Here is a 25,408-nt window from a genome sequence, read left to right on the forward strand (position 1 = left end):
GTCACGGTCGCGCGTGCAGGACAGAGCTGGCGTAGGGCGTGGTTTCTCTGGCCAGGCCGCGCCCTGTTCTGGTACCGCCCTCCCGCTCCTTCCCCTCTGGCTGCCGAAGACTGCAGCTGGATCTAGTTAAAAGTGAATTCGACTGCGTGTGACTCAGTTGTTTATAGCAACAAACAAACGAGACTGCTTCTGTTCATTCATTATTTTCTGGGTTAATTCTAAACTGGGATGGTATGGGGGACAGAATGTAGTCAGATTTTGTTGTTATTGAAGTCTGTCATTAGGAAGCGGGGCATAAAAAGTGAAAATTTGTGAAATGTGTAATGGAACATTGAGCAACAAAAATAGGACTGCGTAATAAAAGTTTTGGTTAGGTGTTTTGTAGATTCTTATCAAGTGACCGGATAAAGATAGCTAAGTATTACGTTTCACTTACTATATTTGTGCATTGTTCAAAGTACTGTGTTAACTCTCAATCCTCAAAAGAATCCTGAGAGGTGCATTGTTTCTAGCATGATCTCAATTTCACCGATAATAAAACCTAGGCATAAAGTAACCTGCTGGAGGCCATACAGCTAGTGAGTGGCAAAGCTAATGAGTGGTGAACCCAGGCACCCTGGGCTAGGGGACTGGCTCTATATCTCTACTTGTTGACTCTTCAGACATTCTGGAAATAAACACTATTCTGAATAGCAATGTTCTCCTTAAATTGCCATTCTGAGCCAGGATCCCTGACTGTCTATGCTTGAGATCCCTAGGACACTCACCTTGATGGTTTCCTTTAGCACACAGTTCTTGCCGTTCCCGGTCAGAACACGTTCTGAATATTTCAAAACCTCCAAAGTATAGGATACAGACCTGTGCTTGGCAAATGTTGCCCATATATGTGAATGTGTGTGGAAATTACATTCCCTCTTAAGGTCCAAAGGGTTACGACAGGGGTATAGATAGTTGAGGGAAAATGGATGTAACCAAAATTAATGGATCCCTCAATTCTGGATAAGAAAGAAACAGGAGAGAGAATCAACCAAGAAAAGTTATTGGAGTTTCCTATTAAATTAGCCAAGAATTCCTAAAGAAAAAGATTAAAGGAAAAAGAGCAGATCAGAAAGAAAGACTGAGATGCAGTGTGTGACAAAAATGTGCCAGTAAGGGGGCCATGTGGGAGACGTATCAGAAAAGGACTGGAAGTCAAAACTACAACTAAGAATCTGGCTATTTGTTTTAGATAATTTATTCAAAAAATGTGAGTGCTTTCTTTAGTACCTAACATTGAAGTGACAAATATGAATAAAAATAAGTGCCCATCCTCATGTACCTTGAAGTCATAAACACAAGTACAATTAAGTGTTAAAGATGCTATGATAGAAGTATGTGCAGGGCCCAGGGATCACATAAAGGAAAGAGGTCAGATCTACTTAGATGTTCGGGAATGATTCCTTAAGGTCGATGATACTGAGTTCACTCTTGCACGATAAGCAGCCATCACTGAGATAGGCTATAAGGGCAAGTGGGGGCTTCCACACAAAGAGGAACTGTATACAGCATGCATTGGAAAAAGGCAAGAGGTTTGACATGGTTTGAACCCACAGTTCAAAAGGGACAAAGTAAAAGATTGAGTTGGAGAATGCAGGGAAGGGCCAGGTCTAAGAGATTTTAATGCCAAGAACTTCAGAGGTTAGACAATAGTCAGTAAAAGATTTTAAATGGGGAAAGTCATGTTTTCAGGTTTGCTTACTAGGAAGATAATTCTGACAGTTGTGTGAAGGGTAGACTGGGGAGAGGTGAGGTTGGAGACTGGAAAACCTGCCAGGCAATTAATGATGAGGGTTAATACTTTGAGACTAATTTCAAAAATTTTTTTCATTTCTATAAGGCAACTTGAATATTCCAACTCTTCTTTATCTTATTTCCAAGATTTTGTTCTTGGACTTTTGGTGCCTGATGTTGCTAGTACACGTAGGGGTAGGGGTGGAATGGGAGGTAAGGCATCTCATTGAAGCTCAAGGAGCTGAAATAACTTCTGCTTTTTCAACTGGTTGACTGGGTGGATGGTGGTGTCTGAAAATCTGGTTCAGAGGGAAGATAATGCTAATTTTGGATATGTTAAACTTCAGTTGCCTACGAACCATGGCAGCCATCAACATGTATAAGAACACATTTATTTACCTTTTTTTTCTCTTACTCCATGAAAGCAAGGGTCACGTTTATTTTGTTCACTGCTGTCATCAATGCTCAGTATGGTGCCTGACATGTAATAGGCACTCAACAAATACCTGTGAATGAATGAACTAAATGGATGCAGTTGAAAATGACCAGGGGCACCTGGGTGGCTCAGTCAGTTAAATGTCAGACTTCAGCTCAGCTCATGATCTCACAGCTTGTGAGTTCAAGCCCTGTGTTGGGCTGTATGCAGACAGCTCAGAGCCTGAAGCCTGCTTTGGATTCTGTGTCTCCCTCTCTCTCTGCCCCTCCCCTGCTCTCTCTCTCTCTTTCTCTCAAAGATAAATAAACACTAAAAAAAATTGAACAAAAAAAATGACCAATGAAAGCCTGGAGTTTATGAGAAAAAAGTAAGGGCTAAAGTTAGAAATCTGATAGTCAATATCATAGCCACTGTTTAGTGAATGCTTAATACGTGTTGAATTAAACACTTCAAACATGTTAGCTCATTCAGTTCTTAAAATGGTCCTGGGGAATATTGCTATCCCCACTTTATAGATTGAAAAACTGATACTTGGGGAGCTCAATGTCACACATATTGAATTATGTGGTTTATATTAGCTTTGGAAAGAAATGAAAAAGGAGATAGTTTTTAGGGGGAATATAAGGAGTCAAGGGCAAGAGATTTTGATGAAGTTGGAGTGAAAAAATTGAGAGAGAGAGATGCCATAATGGACCTAAAGAGTGAAGAGGTAGTGGGCTAAATAGCAAGAGTTGGTAAAGATGTGGAGAACCCTCGTATGTGGCTGGTGGGAATGTGAAACCATGCCCTTGCTGTGGAAAACAACTTGGCAGTTCCTTAATAAGTTAAACATAGCATTACCATATGATCCAGCAATTCCACGCCTAGGTATATACCCAAGAGAATTGAAAACAGGTACTCAACAATACTTGTACCTGAATGTTCATGGAACCATTATTCACAATAGCGAAAGGGTGGAAACAACGCAAATGTCCATCAGTGGATGAATGGATAAACAAAATATGGTATATACATTCAATAGAACATTACCCAGCCATAAAAGCAACTTTTATGGATTGAATCATGACCCCCAAAATTCGTTTATTGAAGTCTCAACCCCCAGTATCTCAGGAGGTAACAATATATGGAGATAAGGTCTCACAGAGGTGACTAAATTAAAATAAAGGTGGTAGAGTGGGGCCCTAATCCAGTATGACTGGCATTCTTATAAGAAAAGAAAGAGACATCTAGGGCACCTGCTCACAGAGGAACATCCACATGAAGGGACAGCAAGAGGCCAGCCGTCTATAAGCCAAAGAGAGTAGCCTTTAAAAAACTTTTTTAAGTTCATTCATTTTTGAGACAGAGACACACACACAGAACGTGATGGGTGGGGGAGGGAGGGCAGAGAGAGAGAGGGAGACACAGAATCTGAAGTAGGCACCAGGCTCTGAGCTGTCAGCACACAGCCTGATGTGGGGCTTGAACCCACGAACTGAGAGATCATGCATGACCTGAGCCGAAGTAGGACACTTAACCAACTGAACCACCCAGGCGCCCCCGAGAGCAGCTTTTAAAGGAAAACAGTCCTGTAGGCACCTTGATCTTGGACTTCCATCCCCCAGAACACTGAGAAAATAAATCTCTACTGTTTAAGCCACCCAGTCTGTGGTATTTTGTTATGGCAGCCCAGGGAAACTAATTCAGGAATGAAGTACTGATATGTGCTACAATGTGGATGAACCTCGAAAACGTCATGCTAAGTGAAAGAAGCCAGTGACAAGGGCACATATTGTATGATTCCACTTATGTGAAAAATCCAGGATAGGTAAATCCATAAAGACAGAAAGCAGATTGGTGGTTGCCAGGGGATGGGGTGAGAAGAAGAGGGAAATTAAGAGTGACTGCTTAATAGGTAAAGGGTTTTCTTTTGGGGTGAAGAAAATTGGAAATCGATATAGGTGATAGTCGTACGATGTTGTGAATCTGCTCAATACCAATGAATTTCACACTTTAAAATGCTTTATTTTATGTTATACAAATTTCATCTCAGAAAGAGCGAGTGAGTGAGTGAGAAGCCTGCTATATAATAGTTTTTTTTTTTTAATTTTTTTTTCAACGTTTTATTTTATTTTTGCGACAGAGAGAGACAGAGCATGAACGGGGGAGGGGCAGAGAGAGAGGGAGACACAGAATCGGAAACAGGCTCCAGGCTCTGAGCCATTAGCCCAGAGCCCGACGCGGGGCTCGAACTCACGGACCGCGAGATCGTGACCTGGCTGAAGTCGGACGCTTAACCGACTGCGCCACCCAGGAGCCCCATGCCTGCTATATAATAGTTTTAAAGGTAGAGCAGATGTAGGTTATTCCCGAGTCAGAGGAAGCTAAGAGAAGCAGCGCTGAGGATGAGGTTGGGAAGCTTAAGGGAACAGGATAAAACATCAGGACATTGGATGAGTGATCCAAATGGACCTTAAAATTATCCAGCAAGATGGCAGGGCTTGGAGTGGAGTGCAGTGAGCATGAGCAGGTGCCAGAGTCTTTAGAATACATGCAGATTGTACCCCAGAGGTTGGTAGATGATGCTGGTAAAGAAGCTTCGACAGAGTGAGATGGTTAGAGATGCCAGAGGAGAGCCATTTTCCTGGGGGCCTGGTACAGAATAATGTTTTGGGAGCTACTCTGGAGAGAGCAAAGAATGATGACCCTTATTCCTTGCCCTGGACACCAGACGGAGATGAGTAGTCTCAGAGGGCACTCAAGTTTTAGAGAAGGCAGGCTGTGGGGATAAGGGAAGTTTTTTCCCCATGGGATGGAGTTTCACATTAGAATAGAGCTTGTGGGTTAACAATTTTAATGATTTAATGATTTAAGGTATATCCCTAGTGCCACCAACCATGTACGTCTTAAAAAGGAAGATAGGGTGAAATGTACAGCATTGAAAAAGTTTACAGTCCACATTTATAAATACTATTACTATAAAAAGTGTGGTTTACTAACAACAGCATGTAGTCCTATGTTATTTAAGAATGAGTCCTTGAATGGCCATGTCTCTGTGAAGTGGAATAAGCACAACGTTTAAAGCATTTAGCTCCAGATTTACTCCCTATCATCTTTTGATAAACTCACTGGTGCTCAGCAGAGACAAAGCTATTCCAGAATTTGCACTGCCTAAACACATGGAATCAGCAGATTCTTGGTCTCTAAAGAGAACAGGAGTGTGTGGCTGGCTCAGTTGGTAGAGCACGTGACTCTGGATCTCAAGGTTGTGAGTTCAAGCCCCATATTGGGCATGGAGCCTAGCCAAAACACATTAATAAAAAAGTAAAGAGAGCAGATATAAAACTCTTTAGTCTTTAATATTGAAACTAGTTAAGTCTATTTTGCATGTAGTTGCTTCAGGCAACCAACAAATATTTATTAACTGCCTACGATACTTCTGAAGCCTTGTGGGAGAAAAAAAGAACTACAAGATATAGTTGGAAAGATAATATGTTCACACAACATTAAATAACACAACACTTCTATCTCAAAAGGGTGCATGATTACTTGTCAAATCACAGCTATAGAAAATGAACATTTCAGGATTCATTGTGGCTTAGTGAGATCTGGAAAGGCTGCATGGAGAAGGTGCCACCAAACTATGGCATGAAGATTGGAGAAAGCTATAAAGTTAGTTTCAGGGGAAGGAATGGTATAAGACAAGGCATGGGACAGGAATAGTCTATGGTATATTTAGTGAGGTTACTTGGGGTACCTGGTTGGCTCAGTCAGTAGAGCATGCAACTCTTGATCTTGGTGTTGTAGGTTCAAGCCCCATGTTGGGTGTAGAGACTACTTAAATATAAAATCCAAAAAAAAAAAAAAGATAAGGTTACTAGAGTGCAGTGTTATGGATATGGGTCAGTTGGGTTAGGTTGGGATTCAATGATTCTGAACCCTATGGAACCCATTGCCATTTTTTTAATGTTTATTTATTTTTGAGACAGAGAGAGACAGAGCATGAATGGGGGAGGGGCAGAGAGAGGGAGACACAGAATCGGAAGCAGGCTCCAGGCTCTGAGCCATCAGCCCAGAGCCTGACGCGGAGCTCGAACTCATGAACCGTGAGATCGTGACCTGAGCTGAAGTCGGTCGCTCAACCAACTGAGCCACCCAGGCGCCCCCCCATTGCCATTTTTTAATAACAAATACTTTGTTTTGCTTCCTTTACTGCATACTATTTTAAAAATTGATATAATACTCTGACTATAAGGATAAATAAAAGGAGAATAATCTTTAATTAAAAATATGTATTTAATTCTACTTATAAGAGAAATTTAAATTAGTCAAACTTTAAGACACAGAAAGTAGAATGATGTTTGCCAGGGACTGGGGGAGAACAGGAAAAGAGGAGTTGTTCAATAGGTAGAGTTTCGATTGCACAAGATGCAAAGTTCTAGAGATCTGTTGCACAACAATGTGCATATACTCAACATTACTGCAGTGTGCATTTAAAAATGGTTAAGATAAGGCATTATGTCATGTGTTTTTTGCTACAATCAAAATATGGTATTTGAATATGAAAATTGGCTAAGTGGATTTCTTTTCATGTAGTTTGCTCAGGATTCATTGTCTCTACTGTATCTGAGGATTCATTCTCTATCCTAGTTCTGTGAAAAGTGCCTCTTTCACATTCTCTATATTCTTTGTTAATCAAACTTATATTAAATGTATATTAGACCTTATCACTCTATCCTTGATGACTCTTTTTTTTTAAAGATTTTATTTTTAAGTAATTTCTACACCCAGTGGGGTGGGGCTTAAACTCACAACCCTGAGATCAAGAGTCACATGTTCCTCCGACTGAACCAGCCAGGTGCCCCAGGATTTTTTTATATTCAAAATCTTTTATATTCAAAATCTATGGTAGAGAGAGTTGTTCCCCCCCCCCCCCAAAGATATTGCCTTCTATTTTACTTTTTTGCCTTGTTGTTCTGGCTAGAACTTCCAATATAATGTTAAGTAAAAGTGCCAAGAATGGTCATCCTTGTCTTGCTCCTGATTTTAGGGAAGAAAGCAGATGTCTTTCACCATCAAGTATGTTAGCTGTGGGGTTATCACAGATGCCTTTTATCATATTGAAGAAATTCCCTTTTATTCCAGTTTTCTTTAGTGTTTTTAATCATGGAAAGGTGTTGAATTTTGTCCAATGCCTTATCTATTTCTACTGAGATGATCATGTGGTTTTTGTCCTTTAATCTGCTGATATGGTATATTACATGAATTGATTTTTGCATGTTAAACAAATCTTGCATTCCTGGGAAAAATCACTGTGGGTCTTGGCGCGTACTCCTTTTACATGTTGCTGGATTCCATTTCCTAGTGTTCTGTTGAGAAGTTTTGCATCCATATTCATAAGAAATATTGATGTTCTGTCTACTTAAAAAACTTTTTTTTTAACATTTATTTATTCATTTTTTGAGAGACAGACACAGAGCCTGAGCAGTGAAGAGGCAGAGAGAGAGAGGGAGACACAGAATCCAAAGCAGGCTCCAGGCTCTGAGCTGTCAGCACAGAGTCGGACGAGGGGCTCAAACTCACAGCAGCAAGATCATGACCTGAGTTGAAGTCAGCTGCCCAACCGACTGAGCCACCCAGACGCCCCTATGTTCTGTCTACTTTTAAAGTGGGATTTAGGTTTAAAAATGTATGCTGCTGCTTCTGCCATCCTTTGAGAATTCTCCCATGTGAGCTGTCAAAAAAAATCATTATTAAAAAAAGATTCATTGGGAAAACCCCCAAAGGAGTTGTTTTATCCAAGTTCCTGTCTTTTCTTATTTAACAAACATTTATTGAGCACTTATGGATCCATTATAAAAAAGTAAATTTATAACTGTAACCCTTTGGTCTCAAAGATGTTAATTAACAATACAAGTGGTTATATCTTTTCTTGTGTTTAGAAGGTCTAACCTCAATCTCATATGTAGCAGCTTGTTGTGTGTCAGTGTAAGACCTGATGATTTTATTTTCATCTAATCTTAGTTTAGTTTGCTTTGTGAAACAGAATAATGCAGCTTTGGAAAAATCAATGGCTCTGGCAATATCTATCAGCGCTCTTGCTACAAATTTCAGCTTCTATTTGCGTGGTTCCTTATTGTTCTGGTTGTTCCTGCTTGTTAAGCAACTTCTGTCAAAGAAAATAAGTTAAGTAATAACTAGAAAATAATAGGGCTCCACCTGAACCTGTTCATGTACTAAAAGTACTCAGAGAATACCAAGTAGTACCAACTACTGATTTCAAAGAAATTTTATTGAGCAAAAATTTTCTTTGTAAGGACTATATAGCTCTGAAATAGGTTTCCTAAAATATCGTCAGGGGAAAATTACTTCTTATTTATCTTTTATGTAGAGATAATACATCTGGTGTTTGCTTGAATACTATAGTTGATAAGCAATTTTACACAGGGAATACAAATTTTAATTTTTTATTATTAAATTGTATTTATTTTTGAGCAAGAGACAGAGACAGTGCGAGCAGGGGAGGGACAGAGGGAGAGAGAGACACAGAACCTGAAGCAGGCTCCAGGCTCCCAGCTGCCAGCACAGATCAACCGCGAGTTCATGACCTGAGCCCAAGTCAGAGGCTCAAGCGACTGAGCCACCCAAACGCCCCAAGGAATACAAATTTTAAAAAGTGAAGGTTTCCTGGTGTACAGGGTATTTCTAAATATCTGTGTTTGTGCATGTGGGGAACACTTGTACCTCTAGTTCCTGACAAAGTCCATCAACACGTTTCATGTATGTTTACTACTATTTGCCAGAAACCTAACTAGGTAAATTTTCTAACCTATATACTAGGAATAGGGGCTGTGCTTGAAACTCCACTTTCAAGAGGATTTATATTATGTAAATTTCAACACAATGGAATGACTTCTCTTAAAAAAAGAGAGAAAAAAAAAAAACCAACTACATTCATTCCAGCTCCTCAGGCTTCCTTCTTTTAAAATAACACTTATTGGGGCGCCTGGGTGGCGCAGTCGGTTAAGCGTCCGACTTCAGCCAGGTCACGATCTCGCGGTCCGGGAGTTCGAGCCCCGCGTCAGGCTCTGGGCTGATGGCTCAGAGCCTGGAGCCTGTTTCCGATTCTGTGTCTCCCTCTCTCTCTGCCCCTCCCCAGTTCATGCTCTGTCTCTCTCTGTCCCAAAAATAAATAAACGTTGAAAAAAAATTAAAAAATAAATAAAATAACACTTATCATTAACTTTTTGGTGTCGTTTGCAAAAGTAATACAGACCCGGTGTAGAAAACAGGGCAAATTCATTAAAGCATATAAACATGTTCGTCCCATCGTTTAGATGACAGCTATGAACATTTTTCTTTAAACGGTAATGCAATGTCGTGAACTGTTTTGTATACTGCTTTTTTCCCCTTGTCTGCCATTTTCGACTTTTTTTACAGGGACTAGTGTCCGCCCTTTCCCCGCAGGCGGTGGGGTCGGTCTCAGCCCCGGCCCGGCTATCTTTCTCCCCCTACCTCCCAAGACAGCAGAGAGCGACCTCGCCCACAGGGCAGCTGCCGGGTCCGCGGCGGCCGGGTCCCTTTAAGAGGCAGGCGCCAGGGGCGGTCCCCGCGCGGATTGGCCGAGCTTGGAGCCACGTGGCTGTCCTGGCAGCTGTGGCTGTGGCCTTGCTTCGGGGGCTGCCGCGGAGCTGCCGCGGGGTTCCCGGATAGGGGCGCGCGTTGCCCGATGTGCGTGAGGAGGTGCCTGGTGGGCCTTACCTTTTGTACCTGCTACCTGGCGTCTTACCTCACGAACAAGGTGAGGGGGGCGGGCGCGGGGTGGCGATGATTGCACGTGGGAGATCGGAGCCCCCACATCGTACGTGGAACAGATGCAGCCTCCAGCTTTTTACCTGATTTTTCCTGATAGTAGTGGAGAGGAAGCCGACTCTGTGTGGAATGCTCATTTAGAAATAGGGTTTGCTGGACTGCACTGGCCCTCTTTCCGGTCCTGTAAAGCATCCTTTACATTTCCTGGAACAACGAATTTTTTAAAATTAAATTTATTTATTTATTTTAATGTTTATTTATTTTTGAGAAAAGAAAGAGAGCGTAAGTAGAGGACACCAAATTTTTTGACTGGTGAATTCCCAGGAACTTAATTTTGGGTTGTGCATACTACTTTTCAGGGAAAAAAAGCAATTGGCTCTTGTTCTTTCGCGGCAGGAAGAGTAGAAGAAATCTGACATATCCTGCCTTTTTTTCTGAAACACGCCCCTGCCCTAGAAACCCACATGGTTCCAGAAGCTTTTATTTTTAATTTTAATTTTTTTTTAATTTTTAAAGTTTTATTTATTTAATAATCTCTACACCCAACATGGGACTCAACTCATTACCCTGAGCTCAAGTCAGTTTTTCCAACTGAGCCAGACAGCCACCCCCCTCCCCCCAACCAAGCTTTTAAACAGAAGAGATCAATCCATTTCCATATCCATCTTTCCCTCACACCACTGATAGCCCATCTTTTTTTTTTCTTTTTTTAATGTTTATTTATTATTGAGAGAGAGAGAGAAACAGCAAGAGCAGAGGAGGGGCAGAGAGAGAGGGAGACAGAATCTGAAGCAGGCTCTAGGCTCTGAGGCATCAGCACAGACAGAGCCCAATGTGGAACTGGAACTATGAACCCTGAGATCATGACCTGAGCCAAAGTCAGAGGCTTAACTGACTGAGCCACCCAGGTACCCTTGGCAGTCCTTTTTTTTTTTTTTTTAACGTTTATTTATTTTTGAGACAGAGAGAGACAGAGCATGAACAGGGGAGGAGCAGAGAGAGAGGGAGACACAGAATCTGAAACAGGCTCCAGGCTCTGAGCTGTCAGCACAGAGCCCGACGCGGGGCTCAAACTCATGGACCATGAGATCATGACCTGAGCCGAAGTCGGACACTTAACCGACCAAGCCACCCAGGCGCCCTGGCAGTCCTTTTTAAAATATGTCTCCATCCCAGACATTTCCACTATATTCAAGAGTTTTTTGTGGAATTATTTTTGAAAATAAAATATTTATAAATTTAATTTTCTTTAAAGTAATGTCATGAAACTCTTTTTTATGAAAATCCAGAAAAGCAGTGGTGCCATGTTTTTATTTTGTTAGGAGGGAGAAGCTGGCCTTGGATTAGGACCACACAGGGAAATGTTACACTTTTGAGGGCTAGGGTGGGGCATCATCCCCTCTTGTCATAGAGGTTGGCTGGACACCAAGACAAAGTGGGGGATACCAGGCCCAGGACCACCTTCCCCCATTGTAGGGTCTCCCCTGCCCATCCCCCTCAAAACCCAAACCCCTCTTGCTCTCTGGAAAAGGACTGTTAACCAATAGCATTTCCTTATACCTTCTCTCTTAACGTGAGGACTGTCTTCAGAATACTCAGGTGATGTACCAGAACCCTGTCAGAATCCTTCCTCCCGTCCAGTTGATTTTTCGTTTCGGTGATGGGCCTTTGAAGATCCATTAATACTGCCTTCCTGGGAGACAGTGATGGGTTTGTATCCTGGCTCCACTTAGCTTGGTCTTTGGGACTTAAATTTCTCTAAAGCTAAGTTTTTTAACTTTTTTTTTTTTTAATTTTTTTTTTTCAACGTTTATTTATTTTTGGGACAGAGAGAGACAGAGCATGAACGGGGGAGGGGCAGAGAGAGAGGGAGACACAGAATCGGAAACAGGCTCCAGGCTCTGAGCCATCAGGCCAGAGCCCGACGCGGGGCTCGAACTCGCAGACCGCGAGATCGTGACCTGGCTGAAGTTGGACGCCCAACTGACTGTGCCACCCAGGCGCCCCATAAGTTTTTTAACTTTAAGATAGTATTAACAAGTCCTTTTCAAAAAGTCTGTTCTGAGGATTAATCAAAATGATGTTACTGAGTTGACTGGCCAAGTGCCCAATATCATGGTAAATAAGGTAAGTGGTAATTACTCTAGAAGGAAGGAAAGACAATCTTTTGCATATGGGGTGACCCAGTAATTAGCTTTTAACAGATTTGTTTCTTCCTCACAGGAAGCTAAACTAAAAGATTTATTTTAGCACCTTTTCTAGAATATGTGAATTTGTGAAATCCTGGCCTTTTCATTCAACTATTCTAATTTGTCTAGTTAACCTGATGAACATATTGCTAATATTTCACTTAAAAACAAAATGACCTTCCTTTTATTTCTATATAATCATCAGACGGAGAAGAGTGACAAGTCTTTCATGAAAACCCATGAGCCAGGCGGGCATTGGTTAAAAAACAGAGTATCTAAGCGAAACAATCCAGCAGGCAGATAACACTTAGTTCACAGAAATTTATACCCCCTCTGGATGCACATTGGCATCTGTGGCATTATTGTTATATTTATTGGGGTCCCTCACCATTTTATAGTCAATGTTATAAAGATGGATTACCTTCCATGTGCATCATGCTTCAAGGTGCTAGAGAAAAAGAAGCCAAACTGTCTTGTCTCTAGGAATATCTAATCCGAGTAATAAAAATTGTAGATTTCCAAGGACCCTCAGAACTTAAACAACAAATCCTTTTCCATTTTCCGTGATGGTTTGGAGTGCTTTGGTTTAGGGCTCTTGGGAGTGTTGGAGCAGATCAAAAGCAGAAGAGTAACAGCAGAAGGCAGAGGGAAGGGGAGGGGAGGAGACTGTACAAAGGGGAAAGAAATGGAGTCAAGAGTAGCAGCAGGCAGATGTGAGGCCCAGGTAGGGGTGGGAGAGGTAGTTGTTCATAATGGGACTATGGTAGGGACTTTGTAGCTCTTAGATGATGCCATTGTTTCAAATAGGACAGTCGTGCTTCTTTCTGGCAGCCATAACAGGTTGGCCTGGACCAAATAGGGGCCAAGTGAGAAGGGAACTGTGCAGTGAGCCCCCCAGCATATAATCTCTGCCAAATGATTTTTCTTTTGAATTAGTGAACATTATTTTGTGTTTAGAGATAGGATCCACTCTTCCAGTTTTTAGAAGACTCTATGCTATTTTTTTAATGTTTATTTATTTTTGAGAGAGAGAGAGGGGGGCGGAGAGAGGGAGAGAGAGAGGGAGAAAGCAATCAGGGGAGGGGCAGAGAGAGAGAGGGAGGCAGAAGATCCAAAGCAGGCTCTGCGCTGACAGCAGAGAGCCCAATGCGGGCTTGAACCCACGAACCATGAGATCATGACCTGAGACAAAGTCAGATGCTTAACCAACTGAGCCACCCAGGCGCCCCATGCTAGTTTTTTAATTTTCCTATTTCTCAGGGTAGTTTTCTCCTCTATTTCCCCCTGTATTTGCAAAAAAAGAAAATTCATTGAAAAAACTCTTGTCTATTTTAGGCCTAGCCCTTCTAGTGTTAAAAGAACGGTTGATTTTAGTTTGAACAGCAAGTGTTTTGGCTCTCCTGACCTCGTGTCTGAGGTGTTCCTCCAGCCTGTGGGAGGTCCTGGCAGCAACCAGGCTTAGGGCCCAGGCAGCCACCAGCCCTTCTTCCCCTCACAGCTATTAAGCTTTCAGCCTGGGGACAACGTCCACATCTGTTTTCAAAGACTCCCAAATTGCTCCTTTTTCCATGAGAAGTGCTCACTGCTGTTCCACTGAATAGCCTTTTGCTCTGAGCAACACTTTTCAGTGGCCTGAGGAACTGCTAAAGAATGAATATTAGGACTTAGATTGCATTTGTCAGAGATTTCGCTTTTCACTGTTGTCACTCTTCTTTAGCAAGGTCAGGTAAGAGCTTCAGCATTTTGTCTCCCCCCAGGATGTAGGACAAAGCCCAGCATACACTAAACTAAATAAATATTTGCTGTCTTCAAGAGGGTTGTTTAGGGTGATAGAGCGCATGGCCCAGATGCTCACTTGTTCATCCTTTCTCTGTTTTAGAATGAAAATATCAGGGAAAAGTGGGAAGGAGCCTATTGACCTATGTGAATAAACAGACTTCAGAGTAGAAGAAGGTCCATTTTTTTTTAAGTTTTTTTTTTTAATGTCTTATTATTTATTTTTGAGAGAGAGAGAGAGAGAGAGAGAGAGAGAGAGAGAGACAGAGTATGAGCGGGGGAGGGGCACAGAGAGAGGGAGACACAGAATCCAAAGCATCACCAGGCTCTGAACCATCAGCACAGAGCCCGACGCAGGGCACCCAACAAGGGGCTTGAACTCACAAGCTGTGAGATCGTGACTGGAGCCAAAGTCCCGGACACCCAACCGACCCACCCCGGGGCCCTGAAGGTCCATTTCAAGTAAATACAGAGCACAGGCAGCTGTAATCGTGACATTTAGGAGCTCACACTAGGAGGCCTATGTATAGGTTAATCCAGGGGAAAAAATAGGTATGTAAATTTGCCTAACACCAGTCCACTCTATTTTTACATCATGTGAAAAATCAGTAGAGTCCTTGCCTAGAGCCTTTAATGGTTTTTAAACTTTACAAAAAGTCTTAGTGCTCAATGGTAGGAAAAATAGGAAAAGATATCCAGAAAGACAAAACACAGTCCCGTTTCATAAAGTGTTATAAAAGACATAATAGAAAAACAAGTTGTTGACCTTAGCCAAGTTGGTTTAAAAAAAAAAAAATCCTTAAAATGCTAAAGCACAGGGAAAGGTATGATGCCTAAGCAGTATTAGTTCAAAAACAAAAAACAAAAAAAGTACCTGTAGAATGCAAAAGCCAAATGCCCCCAAATGGAAGGAAAACAAAGGAAATAAACACTAGGATGCGGTTCTTGCTTGAAGAGAATCAAAGAAGGGGGTTGGATTTTGAGGTAAATTGGACAGTAGATAAAGCAGATACCCTGTGAAAAGAGAGTGCGTCCAGGGGTTTGTCCGGTTTTCTTGAATTACTGCAGTTCCAACATGACTTCCCCTGAGGCCTGGGAAGATACTGAGTTGTTGGACATCCACAGCACCAGACCCAGCTGCTGTGCGGCCCAATTTGCTGATGATACCAGTTCTATTTCCCCACCAAGAGGTGGTTAGGCTTCTGGCGACCCTGGGGAAAAAAGACCCGCTCTTTTTAGTATGACTTGGAAGGTCTTTTTTTTTTTTTTTTCCCATGTATGATTTTGGGGGGAAGGGTAAAAGCCTTTTTGAAACTTGAGTATACTTATATTTCTTCAATAGGGCTTTCTTTGATTATACAGTCTAGCAATTCTCTATAATTTGAAAATGTCCATTAATCTGCTCTTTGTTTTTCAGTATGTCCTGTCTGTCTTGAAATTTACCTACCCTACATTATTCCAAGGGTGAGTATCTTTTATGCTCTTTGTACACATATGTGGGACATGTCCAACCAGCATCATTAAATGTTCCTTAAAATATTTTTAATGACTACGTAGATTTTTTTTTTTTATCAAATAGACATACTGTAATTTATTTAGTCCTTCTATTAGTGGGCATTAAATTGTGTCCCATTTTGGGGGTATAAAAATAGTGTTGTCAGACATATTTTTGTATCCAAGTTTGTCGAATTTCTAGCTATTTCTTTGGAATAGATTCCTATATAAGAAATTTGGGTTAAAGAATATGAACTTCTGGGTTTTTTTAATTTTTTTTAATGTTTGTTTATATTTGGGACAGAGACAGACCATGAACAGGGGAGGGTCAGAGAGAGAGAGAGACACAGAATCTGAAGCAGGCTCCAGGCTCTGAGCTGTCAGCACAGAGCCCGACACGGGGCTCCAACTCACGGACCGTGAGATCATGACCTGAGCCAAAATTGGACGCTTAACTGACTGAGCCACTGTGGCGCCCTCCCCCACCCTGCCCCAGGCCACTGTCTCTCAAATGACTATTGACATTTTGAGCTTGGTAATCCTTTGTTATGGGGGCTGGTCCAGCACACTGTAGGATGTTTGGCAGAGTCCCTGGCTACAACTCACCAGATGCCAGCTAGCAACCCTCCCCTCCCCCACCCCCTGTTGTGACAACCAAAAATGTCTCTAGATATTGCCAAATGTCCCCTAGGGGGAAGAATCATACGGGTTGAATGCCACTGCTCTAGGTCACACTGTTGGAGGGCATGACCCATATCTGTCTGTTCTGCTTGGCTGGGTTAGTGAAGGTTTCACAAAGGAGGCATAAAAACTGGATCTAATAGGACGAGCAGGTGTTCACCGACACACAAAGAGGTAGGAGAACATGATGTGTCAAGAGGGCAGCATGTGGAGACTCCTAGAAGTAGAAAGTGACCTGACACATTCCCGAGGCTGTCAGCTGTTCAGTATGGCTGGAATGTAGCTGCCCGTGGCAGATGCACCGGAGTTGAGCCTGAAGAGGGGTGGGTGCCTGTCCAGGAAGGCTTGTGTGTCACTCGCAAGTGACCTTATACCCGTAGGCCAGCAGTTCTCAACTGTTGTGTAGCAACACATGGGTGTGTTGTAATCACTTCCGTGGTGAGGTGTCTCAAGTCATAACTAAAAATAAGGTTTTGAAATCTATGAATTATTCACCTAAAGTAAAGCAATTAGAGTGAAACAGGGTGAAGTTATTGCCTGTAGTACCCTCTCACTCATTTTGAAGTCTGCTGTGCTTTGTACAGTGGGAAGGGCAGGGGTGCTTAATTAATTAATTAGTTAGCTAATTTAAATTTTTTTTAAAAGTTTGTTTTCAGAGAGAGAGAGAGAGAGAGCAAAAGTTGGGGAGGGGCAGAGAGAGAGGGGAGGGAGAGAATCCCAAGCAGCCTCCACACAGCGCAGAGCCTGATGCAGGGCTTGAACCCACAAACTGTGAGAGTTGGATGTTTAACCAACTGAGCCACCCAGGTGCCCCAGGGGTGCTTATTTTATAACCTGTGCTCCCCTTGTACTTTGCATGCAGAGGAAGAATGTCTCACTTGATCCCAAGTGTCTTATGGCAGAAAAGAGACTGGGAACTGCATCTGGCCACCTGGGAAGAATCGATCAACTGGTTTTGTTTTATTTTGTATTTTGTGTTTTGAGTTTTTTTGTGTGTTTTTTGAGAGAAAGGGGGGGCACAAGTGAGCGAGTAGCAGAGGGAGAAGGGGCAGAGGGAGAGAGGGAGAGAGAGAGAGAGAGAGAGGCGGTGCTCGTCCAAAGCACGATTCATGTTTTTACCCCAATGGGCTGGTGCTCACCCAAAGCAGGGCTTGTGTTCACCCAAAGCAGGGCTCCAGCTCACCTGACGTGGGACTCAAACTTGTGAACCATGAGATCGTGACCTGAGCTGAAGTCAGATGCTTAATGACTGAGCCACCCAGACACCCTTGTTTTGTTTTGTTTTTAAAGAAATGATGCCTTTTTATTTTAAATGTTTATTTATTTTTGAGAGAGAAAGTGGGGGAGGGGCAGAGAGAAGGGGACAGAGGATCTGAAGTGGGCTCTGTGCTGACAGCAGAGAGCCCCATGCAGGGATCGAACTCACAAACTGTGAGATCATGACCTGAGCCAAAGTCAGGCTCTTAAATGGCTGAGCCATCCAGGCACCCCAAATCGAACATTTTTAAAACAAGCAAGTGGCAAAATGAAGTTTGCCTTCTAGAACAAGCCCTTTGGCTGCAGGTAGAGAATGAAAGTTGTGAGGCCATCCTGGCGATAGGGACACCAGTTTGGGGACTGATACTGGAGTTGAGGAGTGCCACGATGGGAGCCTGCATTAGGCAGAGGCAGAAGAGGTGGGGAAGAGAAGACTTGGTACTCTAGAACTGTTATGGGGATGTGTTCAATAGGATTTTGCGAGCAGATGAGAGAGGTGACTGAAGAGAGAAGAGCTAGGATGACATCTAGGCTCTGGTTTGGCTGATTAGGGGCAGAGGACGAAAATCAGCATGAGGAAGGGAAATTCAAGGTCACGTTTTAGGCACGTTATCATTGGGTGCTTGTGGGGTGTCAGGGTGGTGGTATCCGGGTGGGCGTAGGGATTTGGAAATCATCAGTTCAAGGATGATGGGAGAAGTGGGGACTGTGGGGGAGGTTGTTAAGGAAAAGTCTAGAATAAGAGGAGAAGAATATCAGTGTCAGCACTGAATGGTACAGCTGGATTCGAGAATAATACAGGTTGAGAAGGAGGGGCCTGGGATGCTAGTTAGGAGAGAATGGGAGAAAAGAATTGTAGGAAGGCTTGGATGTGTATATTTGTGTCAGCCAGGAGCTCTGCCAGGTCTGGATGGCATATGAGACTATGGCACTCTCTTAAATTCACATTGGCCTTTGTCTTTTTCAGGTGGCAGACGTTAATTGGTGGACTTTTGCTTCATGTGTCATGGAAACTGGGCTGGGCTGAGATCAACAGCAGTTCAAGGTAGAACAACATCTTCTTGCTTGATTCATGATTCATACCCTGCATTCTCTTCACATTATTTAATCTTTTCTGGTGTTACACTGGGAAACACAGATGTTTATTTGAGTTGCTTGATCTCTTAGTTCCCTTTGAACCTTGGGATTTTAATGCTTTTATAATCACATAGAACTGAAGGAGTGTGTTTTCCTGCTTAGTGATGTTACTAATATAATATTAAAATTAATCAAGATACATAACTTATAATACTGTATTAATTGGGCTTTGTTTTAGATCATAGGAGCACAACGAATGAGTTTTTATTTATGTTTAATTAAAAAAATGTGTTTTTTTAACATTTATTCATTTTTGAAAGACAGAGATACAGAGCGTGAGTAGGAGAGGGGCAGAGAGAGAGGGAGACACAGAACCCGAAGCAGGCTCTAGGCTTTGAGCTGTCAGCACAGAGCCTGATGTGGGGCTTGAACTCACAAACCATGAGATCATGACCTGAGCCGAAGTCAGATGTTTAACCGACTAAGCCACCCAGGAGCTCAGATGAATGAGTTTTTTGTGTGTTTTTTTTTATAAGTTAAAACGTTTTATTATATTAATTATAAATTAATATATTTTATTTTATTATATTAAATTATTTATTAAAAATAATTTTAAAATTATTTTCATTATAATTTTTTATTATAAATTTTTAATTTATTTTTGGTAGACAGAATACTAGCAGGAGAGGAGAAGAGAGCCCCTATAATTTTTTTTTATGTTTTTTTAAATTTATTTTTGAGAGAGAGTGACAGAGTGTGAGCAGGTAAGGGGCAGAGAGAGAGGGAGATGCAGAATCTAAAACAGACTCCAGGCTCTGAACTGTCAGCACTGAACCCAACGTGGGGCTCGAACTCACAGACCATGAGATCATAACCTGAGCCAAAGTCAGATGCCCAACTGACTGAGCCACCCAGGCACTCCCCGATGAATGAGTTTTTAAATGAACTTAAAATTTTTGGAAATTTTTAATTTTGAAATTACTTACTACTTTACAGAAGAGTTTGAAATAATGCAGATAATTTCCATACCCTTTACTCCTATTCCTCATTCTTTTATCTTGCTTCTCCTATAATTTTCTCTTGAGATTTATGTATATGTATACATATATATATATATATTTTTTTTTTTTTCTGAACTATATGAGAGTAAGTTGCAGATTTGAGAGTAAAATGCCCCTTCTAAATTCATAAGTGTGTATTTTCTAAGAGGAAGGACATTTTCTTACTTCACTATAGTATAGTAATCAAAATGAGGAAATTAATATTGATACAATACTACTATCTCATCTACAGACCAAACTCATATTTTTCCAATTTTCTCAATAATATCCTTATAATGTAACTCCCACCCTGCCCCCCCACCGCCCTGCCAAATTCTGATCCAGGGTTCAGTTCAGATCACACATTATATTATATATTAGTTGTTATGAATCTCTTAAAGCAACTTGTCGAATACATTTAAAAGAAATCTCAAAAACCGTGACATTTTCAGACAAAATTACAACCTGAATTGGCTAGCCACTCCTGCCTCACCTAGATAAATTCTTATGATTCTTCCAGAACATCATGCCTCATCTGAAATGATGCACAAAATGAAGAGCAAATGAAGTCAAAGTTTATATGGACAAGACAGACAGCTCTACTGAATGATCAGGCCAGGTCACTCACTTGTATAATATCCTTACCTTCACAAAATGAAGATACTTTTGAAGATACTTTTATATGTGATATTTAAGCAGAGGTCTTACTTTATTTATACTCCATTGTTATGGTGGATTGTTCAGTGAGAACTGGGTCTTCATTTAAACAATAAGTGCCTTGCACCCCAATGTTTATAGCAGCACTATTGACAATGGCCAAAGTATGGAAAGAGCCCACATGTCCATTGACAGATGAATAAAGAAGATGTGCTTTATATATCCATATCCATACACACACACACACACACACACACACACACACACACACACACACAATGGAATATTAGCGATCAAAAAGAATGAAATCTTGCCATTTACAACAATGTGGATGGAACAAGAGTGTATTATGCTAACCGAAATAACTCAGAGAAAGACAAATACCATATGATTTCACTCATATGTGGAATTTAAGATACAAAACAGATGAACATAAGGGAAGGGAAGTGAAAATAAGATAAAAACAGAGAGGGAGACAAACCATAAGGGACTCTTAATTAAATACAGAGAACAAACTGAGGGTTGCTAGCAGGGTGTTGGATGGGGGGATGGGCTAAATGGGCAAGGGGCATTAAGGAGGGCACTTGTTGGGATGAGCACTGGGTGTTATATGTAAGTGATGAATCACTAAATTCTATTCCTGAAATCGTTATTACACTATATGTTAACTAACTTGGATTTAAATTAAAAAAATAAATTAATTTAAAAATAAAAATAAATATGTGCCCCGAATTCACAAGGCCTGTGATAGTTCTAATATTCAGTTAAATAATGAAGCATGTTGATTCCAAATGGTTTCATTTATTCCTCCACAGAGGCAAGAGATTGGTCTAGAATGCAGGTACTAACGGTCAGATTGTGGACTGGGGTCCACTGGTGCTCATCAACATGGGTCCTCTACTCTGTTTACAATGCCCCTGACTACAATTATCTTATAATTTCTGTTGTGAATTATTTACTTCATAATAGTCGTTTAAACATTACTTTGGCCCTGTTTCCTTAAGAGTTAAGCCATTGGTTCCCACTTAAAAACATTTTCCTGTGAGAAAATATACATAATATAAATTTTACCATTTTTAGACCATTTTTAAGTGTACAGTTCAGTGGCATTAAGTGCATTCACAATGTTGTGCAACCATTACCAGAACTTTTCTATCATCCCAAACAGAACAAACAGTAACTCCCCATTCTGCCTTCCCTCCATCCAGTCCCTGATAACCACTGTTCTATTTTCCATCTCTATGAATTTACCTATTCTGGATACCTCACTTCAGTGGAATCATATAATATTTGTCCTTTTGTGACTTAACATAATGTCCTCAGAATTGTTACATGTGTCAGAATCTTCTTCTTTGAGAAGCTGAATAATATTCCATTGTATGTATACCACAGTTTGTTTATCCATTCATCTCTTGATGGAATTCTTCATGCTTCTGCCTTTTGGGGGAAGGGAAGGAGGAATGACTGGTAGAGCTGAGTAAAGTCAAAGACTCTCAAGGTTCATTCCCTGAAAGGAATGATCCTCCAACAGTAGAAATTTGAGACCCACTAGACACTGTTGTCCTTTGAGCTTGCGTGATGCTAGGTTCTACTCATTGCAGATCTGTGGGCCTGTTCCCTTTCCGTCCCCCTGCTAAATTCTCAGGGACCTTTTCACTTCTATCGCCTGTACTTCTTCAGGTGGCTTCACATCCTCACACACGACGTTAGCTCGGTTAAGCGCCTTATCAAAGATCCTAGTGTCTTAGTGAATCTTATGATTAATAACTGCTGCAACAGCACAGCATTTCCATTTTCCACAGATCCTCAGCAAAGGGGAGTTACCAGATGTCTAGCAGCAAGGACCCAGCACCCATGTTCCTTCATGTATGCCTGGGCTGGGTGTGTGTTTGCCATGGTTGCTGTTTCCTACTAGGCTTGGCTTTCCGATTATGTTACTAGAGAACCAAAGCTTGGCTTTGCTGTGTGACTGTGCACTTGTGTGGAGATGGCAGAGGTTGAACTCTACTAAAAATGGAAACAGCAGCAGGTGGACAGGGTGGAGTCCTCTGGGTCATCGTAGAGTGGGGATTGTACCAGTGGGGCTGGAGGGTGGTTTCCAAATCGGTATTTAATAACATATACCATGAGAGCTCATTTAGACCCCTTATAGCCTGGGGTGCAGCAGAATCCAAGATTACCTCTTAAAACAAGTTCCAGAACCTGGCACCACATTTCCTACTTTGCAGAGAGGCCATTCTGCTGTGTTGGTTAGTCTCTGGCCATGTCATGACTCCACTAAGTGACCCGATAGAATCCATCTCCAAGATTTTTACTCAGCAACCAGCAATCACCAAGTGTTGGATGATGCTTTAGAGGCCTTCTGTCTTGGGAAAGATCACACTGGCTTTCAGTCGCAAGCTTGTCCTTATACCGGCAGCTCTACTGCCATTGCCAACCTGCCGCAGAATGTTCAAGTGATTTTTCTAGCAGATGTGGGAGCCCTGGCTGTAGGCTGTGTTTCCAGAACGTGATCTAGAACACCGTGACAAGACATTTGACAGTGAGACCATGGCACTCTTTACTGGATTCTCGAACCATTGCTTACGGAATCAGGTGTGATTTCATTGGAGACATTACATGCCATCCTCCGGTCCCTTTATGACCAGACTACATGTTTAAATAAAAACATTTCGAAAGTAAATTTTAATGTACTTACTACTTTTTGTTCACTCTACCTAAGACAGCAAATTTTTAACTCTCAAGTTTTCAAGGATGAGAAGTTCTAAGTTAATAACACTATACCACAATGCCTTTGTGACCAGAGATTTCTAACAGATATAGGAGAAAGCTCCACTCTTTAATTTTCCATTGGAGATCTTTGCTGGAGAACTATAAAACATTTCTTTGATAGGGGAGCCTGGGTGCCTCAGTTGGTTGAGTATCTGACTCTTGATTTTGGCTCAGCTCATGATCCCGGTGTCATGGGATGGACCCCACGTCAGGCTCCACGCTGCCCCTCTCCCTCACTCTCACTCTCTTTTGCAAATGAAAAAAAATTTTTCTGGGGCATCTGGGTGGCTTAGTCGGTTAAGCATCCAACTCTTGGTTTCAGCTCAGCTCATGATCTCACAGTTTGTGGGTTTGAGCCCTGCATCTGGCTCTGCACTACTGATGTAGAACCTGCTTTGAACTCTCCCTCTCTCTCTATCTTTCTTTGCCACTCCCCCACTCCCACACTCATTCTCTCTCATAATAAATAAACAATACTTCCAAAAAATTTTCTTTGATAAAACCTCCAAGTTAACTCAGTCCTGTCCCTAAAGAAATGAACAGTGAGCCAATCAATTAGGATGCTTCTTTTTATGATTAATTATTTGTTTTTAAGCGAGATAGCTTGTCTTCATCAAAGCTACTGGTGGTTGGAATTTCTCAAATATGTTTTTTAATGTATTGTATTTCATTTTGAGTGACCTGTAATTTTACGAATAGTTACCTTTGCTCACAGAGGAGAGTTAACATCAAATCCATGTGTTTTTGATCTTTTTTCCTATTGTGTTTTTCCCCAGAGGAATGCTTTATGTATATTATGTAGAAATTACTTTGGGGGGAAGATAAAACCAGCTTTCAAAGCATTCTCAGGAAACACGGAGAACCACTACAGGGACGTAATATGAATAAAATCTGATTGGTTTTGGTGTGGTGATTATGGTTATTCCCCAGAGAAGAGTCCATGAGGCCAGGGATGGTAGAGGACAGGAATTCTTTTTTCAGCTTTATTGAGGTATAGTTGTCAACTAAAATTGTAAGATGTTTAAAGTATACATTGTAGTAATTTGATATATGTACACATTGTGAAAGATTCCCTCCATCCAATTAATGAACACACCCATCACCTCACTTTATTTATTTATTTATTTATTTGGGTGAGAACATTTAAATTCTACTCTTCTAGGAAATGTCAATGACACAACAACACAGTGTTATCAACTGTAGTCACAATTTTATACATTAGATTCTAAGACTTTATTCATCTTATAACTGAAAGTTTGTACCTTTTTCCCAATCTCCTCTATTAACCTGCCCCCAGCCCCTGGCAACCACCTTTCTGTTCTGTTTCTGTGAGTTTGACTTTTTGTTTGTTTGTTTTCTTAGTTTTTCTTTTCTTTTTTTTTTTTTTTTTTAAGGCTCCACATGTAATTCCAAATACCATGCAGTATTTTTCTTTCTTGGGACAGGATTTTTGGACCTTCGAAGTTTATAGTGGCTGCTGGTCATGCCTATACCAACCTGCAGGGCATAGGAATCTGCTGAACTCACACTTCAGTGTAGACCGCACCTCATGTCACTGTTGCTTTGTATCCATACAGTGTCTTGCAACAACTCAGCTCTGCCTTTGTGGCATGAAAGCCACCATAGACTACATACACAGATGGGTGTGGCTGTGTGCCAATAAAATGGTATTTCAGCAATAGGCAACAGGTGGGATATGGCCCATGGGTCATAGTTTGCTGACTCTTGTTCTAAGTTATGCTCTGTGAGAAACAGTATAATCACAGGGTTTTTGGGTTCAAGCGATATTAGGGCTGAACTTTGTTAAGGGAGTTGACCCTCTGTGAGTCAGAGGAAGAGTAAAGAATGAAGGAGGAAAGGTCTAAGAATATTAGGAAAGAGGTACAGTAGTGAGTAGGATTCTTGAAGGACCATGTTCACCAGGATTGGACCCCCCAAAATGAAATCTAGGTATCTGCTCTAAGTAGGGAGTAGGGAGTTAATATATGTAAAAGTGCTTGTAAACTGTAAAGCAAATATTGACTTTATAATTGTAAGATATTACTGTTTTTGGCAATGCCAATAGGCAGTATGAATCCTAGTATCTTGGTGGCTTGGTACTGTTTTTTAAGTTTATTTATTTATTTTGAGAGAGAGAGAAAGAGCGCATGCGAGGGGCAGAGAGAGGGGGAGAAAGGGAATCTTAAACAGGGTCCGCATTGTCAGCGCAGAGCCTGACTCGGGCTCGAACCCACCAACTGTGGGATCATGACCTGAGTTGAAATCAAGATGCTCAACTGGCTGAACCACCTAGACTTGGTATTTTTATGTTTGGAAACTATTTTTAGCTCCACTAGGTGTCAGCATAACGCAGAGAATTTTCAAGAACTCAGCTCAAAGGGCCCTCATGAACAGATAAACTTCTGAGTGTTTTGAGGGAGCAGATGTTCCTTCCATAATGCGTGCTCTATTTGAAAAACAAGTGATTT

The 25,408-nt window shown here is 41.4% G+C and overlaps 1 protein-coding gene across 5 annotated transcripts in view; it reads left to right on the plus strand.

Moving 5' to 3' along the window:
• Nucleotides 1–9,837: 9,837 nt before the first annotated feature.
• Nucleotides 9,838–25,408, plus strand: part of SLC35D4 (solute carrier family 35 member D4) — a 136,710-nt gene continuing 121,139 nt past the window's right edge. For all 5 annotated transcript variants that reach the window (XR_005791693.1, XR_005791694.1, XM_040479230.1 and 2 more), the window contains exons 1-3: nucleotides 9,838–9,986; nucleotides 15,380–15,426; nucleotides 18,362–18,439. Coding sequence is in view for 3 of the 5 variants with exons in the window: in XM_040479230.1 (XP_040335164.1) it covers nucleotides 9,915–9,986; nucleotides 15,380–15,426; nucleotides 18,362–18,439 (197 nt within the window). In the remaining 2 variants the exon portion in view is untranslated. The remainder of the gene's footprint in view (nucleotides 9,987–15,379; nucleotides 15,427–18,361; nucleotides 18,440–25,408) is intronic.

This window comes from Herpailurus yagouaroundi, unplaced genomic scaffold (genome assembly GCF_014898765.1).
Source record: "Herpailurus yagouaroundi ecotype Mexico unplaced genomic scaffold, PumYag 142, whole genome shotgun sequence".
Taxonomy (NCBI): Eukaryota; Metazoa; Chordata; class Mammalia; order Carnivora; family Felidae; genus Herpailurus; species Herpailurus yagouaroundi.